This window comes from Pseudoliparis swirei, unplaced genomic scaffold (assembly GCF_029220125.1).
Source record: "Pseudoliparis swirei isolate HS2019 ecotype Mariana Trench unplaced genomic scaffold, NWPU_hadal_v1 hadal_191, whole genome shotgun sequence".
In the NCBI taxonomy this organism is placed as follows: Eukaryota; Metazoa; Chordata; class Actinopteri; order Perciformes; family Liparidae; genus Pseudoliparis; species Pseudoliparis swirei.
Genome location: NW_026613427.1, coordinates 1 through 6,608, shown reverse-complemented (window position 1 = coordinate 6,608; position 6,608 = coordinate 1). Strand labels below are relative to the sequence as shown.

General features: G+C 43.0%; 2 protein-coding genes across 3 annotated transcripts; one reads left to right on the top strand and one right to left on the bottom strand.

Moving 5' to 3' along the window:
• Positions 1-1,459: 1,459 nt before the first annotated feature.
• On the top strand, positions 1,460-4,472 carry trpt1 (tRNA phosphotransferase 1). The gene is made up of 7 exons (XM_056411274.1): positions 1,460-1,636; positions 1,845-1,926; positions 2,254-2,423; positions 3,081-3,258; positions 3,340-3,396; positions 3,498-3,608; positions 3,708-4,472. Exons 1-7 carry the CDS (start codon positions 1,586-1,588, stop codon positions 3,728-3,730), a joined length of 672 nt encoding a protein of 223 aa, XP_056267249.1. The 5' UTR covers positions 1,460-1,585; the 3' UTR covers positions 3,731-4,472.
• Positions 3,915-6,474, bottom strand: LOC130191628 (fermitin family homolog 3-like). 2 transcript variants are annotated; one of them, XM_056411275.1, is made up of 3 exons: positions 6,260-6,474; positions 5,587-5,731; positions 3,915-5,131 (listed from the first exon to the last, which is right to left on the bottom strand). In XM_056411275.1, exons 1-3 carry the CDS (start codon positions 6,319-6,321, stop codon positions 4,952-4,954), a joined length of 387 nt encoding a protein of 128 aa, XP_056267250.1. In that variant the 5' UTR covers positions 6,322-6,474; the 3' UTR covers positions 3,915-4,951. The 2 variants fall into 2 exon arrangements, with proteins under 2 accessions (XP_056267250.1, XP_056267251.1); XM_056411276.1 differs by having other exon boundaries at positions 5,587-5,728; positions 6,260-6,465.
• Between the last annotated feature and the right edge of the window lie 134 nt (positions 6,475-6,608).

The window sequence follows — 6,608 nt, the reverse complement described above, 5'->3', positions numbered from 1 at the left end:
TCTATCTATCTATCTAGCTAAACCGCAGCTCCTCCATTCTGTGATCATGAAAGTGATTTCTTCCGCTGTCCGGGCACTTCAGTGGAGCTTGTCACTGAGTCGTCGCAGACTCGTCAGTGCGGCCGACCCTCCGTCTGCTGGCACTTTTTTGACTAGTAGTGGCACTTTTTAACTAGTAGTGGCACTTTTTAACTAGTAGTGGCACTTTTTGACTAGTAGTGGCATATGCTGGCAACTGCTGGCAACTGCTGGCAACTGCTGGCAACTGCTGGCAACTGCCGGCAAGTGTCACTGAGTGCCAGTGCTTAAACTTTAGACTAACAGTGGCATCTCCTCAAAGGAGAATTTCATGGAGGTATAACAGTATGACATGGTAAAAAAAAAAAATTATATATTTTTTATTATTAAAGAAAGGCGGGTACATTATACATATCATGGTATATAAGTGTTATATATTACGAAGTGAAACGTAGTAGTAGCAAAACAATATTCAATATAGTACAGCAGTATTGTACAGCAATATCGTATTGCATATTTTAAGTAAGTCTAAAAAAATACATTATCTATGCAAGTCTGTGGCACTTGCCACAGACTTGCCACTGAGGTGCCAGTGAGGTGCCAGTGAGTTGTCGCTGAGTACTGGCACCGAGCGGCACTTGCCACAGACTTGCCACTGAGGTGCCAGTGAGGTGCCAGCGTCGCTAGGGGGATCTCGCCCCTACTGGCAGAAAGACCGTCCTTCGTCCTCCTGTCCTTTGGAGTCTGGACTCCCAAGACCAAACTCCAAAAGTACACAAGTCTGTACTCAGCGTACTTGGAATTGATAAACGGCCAGAGAGCGACAGAGGAGCGAAAGAAGAGATGAAGAGAGAGATGGAAGAGAGATAGACAGAGAACGACAGAGGAGACGGAGAGACAGATGAGACAGAAATAGACAGAGAGAAACAGAGGAGATGGAGATAATCAGAAGAGACTGAAATAGAGAGGAGAGAGAGAGAAAGAGGAAACAGAGGAGAGAGAGACGACAGAGGGCGCAAGATGAATACAGCAAACTTCATCAAACGTATTAAATAAAACCCAAATGAGTCGGTCCAACAGGCAGCGCCAGCTGAACTATGCTAACATCAGTTAGCAAACTTAGCTCTGCCTCTGTGTTCAATTCTAGCTCCGAGATGTTCCCCGTCAGCCGCAGTCTGTCCGTCTGTTCGTCACCACATGAGCTTTGAGTCGCAGTGAAATGTCACATCTTACATTCCTAGCTGCCTTACGCTTCTTTCTGGTAAATGTGAGGAGTATTTGTTTTACCTGCATCAGCTGTGGCTATCTGAGAGATGTTTTCTTCCAGGACAATTGCAGTTCTTCTTCGGTGGTGGCGGGACTCCGCGGCCCCGCCCCCCACAGTGCCACCTGCAAGCCAAACGTGAGAATGACCAGGAAGTGGGAAGCTATACTATACGATCGTACTGTGTACTGCAGTGCGATCCGGTGAGACGTTTTATTTATATATTATTAAAATAAGTTAAATGTATGGCAAGTATCTAACAGCTTTAAATCATGACCTGAACAACTGAGCACCTGCATTTAAATGGACAGTAGCAGAGGAGGAAGAGGAGGGAGAGGAAATCGTGGTGGAGAGGTGAGAGATTGGAGCCCGATAAATTGAGATGTTCCCTTTGATAGTTCGCAGTCTGATATCTGACTCATGCCACCCTTGTATCATGGTGGGCAGTATGAATAGTTAGGTATGGTGAAGTCAAGGTTCTATCTTTAAACCAGAGCTATTATTAGATCTGAATGTGAGAGTGTGTGTCTGCTGTGAGTGATGCCTTCTTCTCCCCTACAAGGACAGAGATGTCCGCCTGTCGAAGTCCTTGTCGTATGCTCTTCGCCATGGCGCCAACCAGATGGGTCTTCAAATGGGAACAGGTGAGCTGCTCACAACTGGCTCTCCCTCCCGTCCCTGATACTTTCACAATTTCGGAAATAACTTTGTTCACAAGTATACATACAACATAAACTTCCCTTTGATCATCTTTAACTTTTTAACAGAACAAAATGTGAAACATAGGCTTCCTTCAAATTTGACAGTTCTAAAACTATATATCGAAATGATATAGTGGGCTGCTTGATTTCAAAACCAACATCTGTATCCTCAGTTCCTGCTAAGTTAGATTCAATGCACCGTGCAGGGCAAAGTACAAGAGAGACCATCAATTGTGGAAGTGTGACCACAGTCAACTGTTATCCTCGTAGATGGCTTCATGTTTGTGGAAGACCTCTTGGCTCACCCGCAGTTCCGCTCATACTCATTGGAAGACGTCGAAAGAGTCGTGGCCACAAATGACAAGCAGCGCTTCAAGCTCTGCCCTCATCCGGAGGGCGGCCGCCTGCAGATTCGAGCCAGTCAGGGTCATTCATTGCAGGTATGGGGATATTTAGTTTCATCAGGAAATCCAGCTGCCAGGATGTATTGAACCCCTGAGTAGATTCTGTATTCAGTATTTACTCAATTTACACCAAAATTGCTTTGAGATTTAAAAAAACCATTTACCTTATTGTAGACCAGTAACTTCAATTTCAAGTACTTTAATTGACTTCCTTCAGAAGGAAAATTAACCCAGAGTTCATACAAATGCAATAAACCAATTTACACCTTCAAAATATGAATAACATTTTTAGATGACACAGGCTGTTAGTCCTCTCAGTCTAAAGGAGAAATATAATTTCAGTCCTATAAATCAGTGTTGGAAGAACATTGGGGTTTAACACCAACTTTGGTGCTAACGTGCATCTTCAACTTGAATTACATTTACTTCATTTGATTCAGTTATCTATGTGGTGCAAATATTGACATGTCAGCAGAACATGGGAAGTACAAACCCTCATTGATCTTATATTTATATCCTTATATTAATTTAATTATAAGATCGTAACAACTAGTTAATCAATGCGTGTTGATACCACACAGATTTCTCTTCAGACGGGTTAGTTATTTTCTGTGTATTAGCGCTTAATCTGGTCAAAAGACAACACTTCTCTAATGCTGTGGTAATTAACTCTCTTTGCATTGCTGTGGTCAGGTAATGGATTTGGAGCTGAAACCGGTCCTGACTGGTTCTCCAGACTGCCCTGCTGAGGCCGTTCATGGCTCCTACCTCTGCAACTGGAGCTCCATCCAGCAGCAGGGCCTGAGCCGCATGAGGAGGACACACATCCACCTGGCACCGGGCCTTCCTGGGGAGGAGGGCGTGATCAGCGGTAAGCTGCGTGTGAGTTTGTCTGACAGCGAGAAGTCAGATGAACATTTAGACCAACGAGTGCCATTCATTTCCCCCTCAGGCATGAGGAAAGACTGTGATCTAGCTGTATATATTGATGTCTTCAAAGCTCTGGCTGGTAAGCTCAGTCACTGCATGACTGCTCCCCAATACACCTGATTCAGTCTATATGTTCAGGCAAGTATCTCTCTCATATGTTTTATGCGTGTTTCTGTACAGACGGCATCAAGTTCTTCCGGTCAGATAATGGTGTGTTGCTGACTGAAGGTGACGCAGAGGGAAAACTTCTCCCTAAATATTTTAGCCGAGCCGTAACACTGAGACCTACAAGTAAGAAAAACTATCGCATGGATTCACTCGATTTAGATTCTTTTAAAACTTGGATTGAGAGCCATTTACTTCACTGAAGTCACATGTCATGTGTTTCAGGGAGCGTCCTACCACTGCAGTAGCATCAGAGGACACGTCATTGGTCAGAGCAGGACTCATCCGACTGGTCTCGCATCCCATGGTTGGTTGATGTTCATCCTAGTTCCCTTGGTAACACAATCAGAGAATCCATTCATAAATCATCTGTAATGGGACTGAATTGGTAAACACTTTTTTTTGTGTCATTATTAAAAGCATCAAGACAGCTTTAGGAAGACATACTTTATTTTATATGACAAGTCAATCAACTTATGCTGGCAATTTATGTATAACTATAGAGGCTGTGTTTTCTACTTTGCATTGTATGTGTTAAATACACTTTGGCAGACATTGACTACTAAGATAATTTCACCATGATGTAAAATATATAACTATGGTAACAAACAGACTTCTAACAACAACCGGCAGGGCCTTTATATGTCTTTGGAAGACAGACTGTATGTGTGGATAATTATAGGAAAGCAGAGGATACAGACACTGTGGTTTCGGTTAACGGTTTGCTGTAACCGTTTCCGTAAGATATGGACACACGCACACACACACACGCACACACACACACACACACACACACACACACACACACACACACACACACACACACACACACACACACACACACACACACAGCATGTGAGGGGAGATAAATGGTTCAAAGCTTCCTGTGTAAGAAATAACGAAACGTCCCGACCATAAGGACTGAGGACAACTGAGAATGAAAAGTTATTTGCTGTATTTATGTTAATAAATGTGTGTTATCGAAAAGTTTATTTCTACTCATTGCTGTTTATTCCTGGCTGTGATAATGTGGCTGCTGACAATAATTTTGCAGCTCTGGACAAAGCAGGGCTTTCTATCCTGAGCGACAGGAAGTCTGCATACTGGGAGGCGAAGAAAGTTGCTGCTGGCTGATACAACTGTCGATTTTACATTTCCATGAGCTTAAGGTTCAAGCCTGCTGATCCAGGACCCGAGATCCAGCAGTTTGGCCCAGCAGCAGTCCACCTTGAAGTCAAGGGGAAGTCAGCATGAGGACCACCAGAATCTAACTGTCTGAAAATGTTGTCCATCCACGATAGCTCATGAATGTGTGTGTGTGTGTGTGTGTGTGTGTGTGTGTGGAACAATGATTATTTTTGTCGTAGCTTGAATGGAATGTAAAATCCAATTACACATGGGTTTCCACTGTTGAGACACACCAGGAGATCTGATGTGTTTCTTTCTTCTTGTGATTGTGTGGTATATTCTCAGAGAGCTTCATGGCCGCCGGTCAGCTTGTGGAAAAGCTCCTCATTGAGCACGTCGCTCTTTTCATGACTGCGTGTCGACATGAAAATGTAGCCTCCAATAAACTCATGAACGATTTTGCAGTCGGCAGTCACGCAGCCAAAAGCAATGTTGATGTTGCCTTCAAACTCTATGGCAACCTGGAGGAGTCAGAAACAAAGAAATACAAGAGCAGATATGTGATTACTTTATGAAAGGTTACATTTTGCCTGTTGAATTACAAAATTATTTAAATGAAATGACATTAGGGGTTCCTTTTAGAAGATCAGCCTGGTACTGCAAGAACTGCAACGCTCTTGTACATCGGCAGCCTGGTTTGAGGAATACTCTGTATAGCTGGAAGTAATTCTTTATTTTTTTATTTCTGAAGTTTTACCTTTCCTAAATTTGTCTGTTAACTTTTCACAAATGCTTTTTGGTAAGATCTTATAATATATCTTCATAAGCAGAAGAAACAAGCCTGAGAAATCTTAGCTAAGAAAATAACGAAAGAAACTTTACACGGTCTCTTAAGCTTATTCACGACCACTTATTCATTGAAACAAACATTTCAGACCTAGCAGGATGCTCGCTCAGACAGAAGTATTGTTGTCACCTGTCGAATGTCCCAGTTGACGTTCCACTGCTTCATGTTGTTGTAGCGCCAGGTCTTAACCACATTGCCCACGGCCAGGTCGATACGGATTAGGCGGTTGGGAGCAATGCCGAGGACCTCGTCTTTTCGACTGCCCTTAAACCTGCTGGGTAAAAACATCTTCAGCTTCTTTCCTCTAAAGACCTGTCTGAGACCAAAAGACAAGCTTTAATCCTCAAAAACCTTGTGACACTGACTTGAGTGCTTCTGGATCACACTCGGACATCACTTCTGTGTTTTCTACCATTAGAATCCTATTTACAAAACCACCAGGGACTCCCAGTTTCTCACATCAAACAGCAAGGGTTAGAACGTTTCCCCAACCAGCACTGGATCAGCAGGTTATCTGCAGTTATGTCTGACTTGTTTATTAGTCTTCTGGACTAGAAGAGCTACCATTCTTTGTGGGAACTCAATTATTTTCCTAGTTTCTGCCTGTGGACTTCACCAGTAATCTACATTTATGTTGTGTGAGAGTAAATGTTTACTTACTGTATGTATTTATCCAGTTATACTAATATTTTAACACTGATAGTTTTACATTTCTCACTTTGCTTGTGGACAAAATTGCGCTAAATTCATTCATGCCATTTAATAATTTCGGAAAAGCTTTAAATTGAACTTCAAACTTCACCTGACAACCACATAGGAGAGCCCAAAGTCAGGCAGGGCTTGCCAGATCTGCAGGAAGCGCATCAGTGCGTCGGTCAGTGAGAGCTGAGCCACGTTCTGATAGGCGTCCAGGATACGAGGGGTCAGCTGGAGGAGCAAGCACAGGAAAGAGGTTCAGATGCAATCATATTTGTTCTGCAGGAGTTTCAGCAGCTGAAGTGTTCAATTCGCTAAAATCTGCAGAAAATGATTACGTTCTTTCTGATTGGAGATTTGGGCCACTGCTGAATGTTATGTATGATACATAAGATCAATACATGAGCGATTGGTGTGATCCAATAGTTCTGTACTCTAGCTGCCTCCTGATAAGA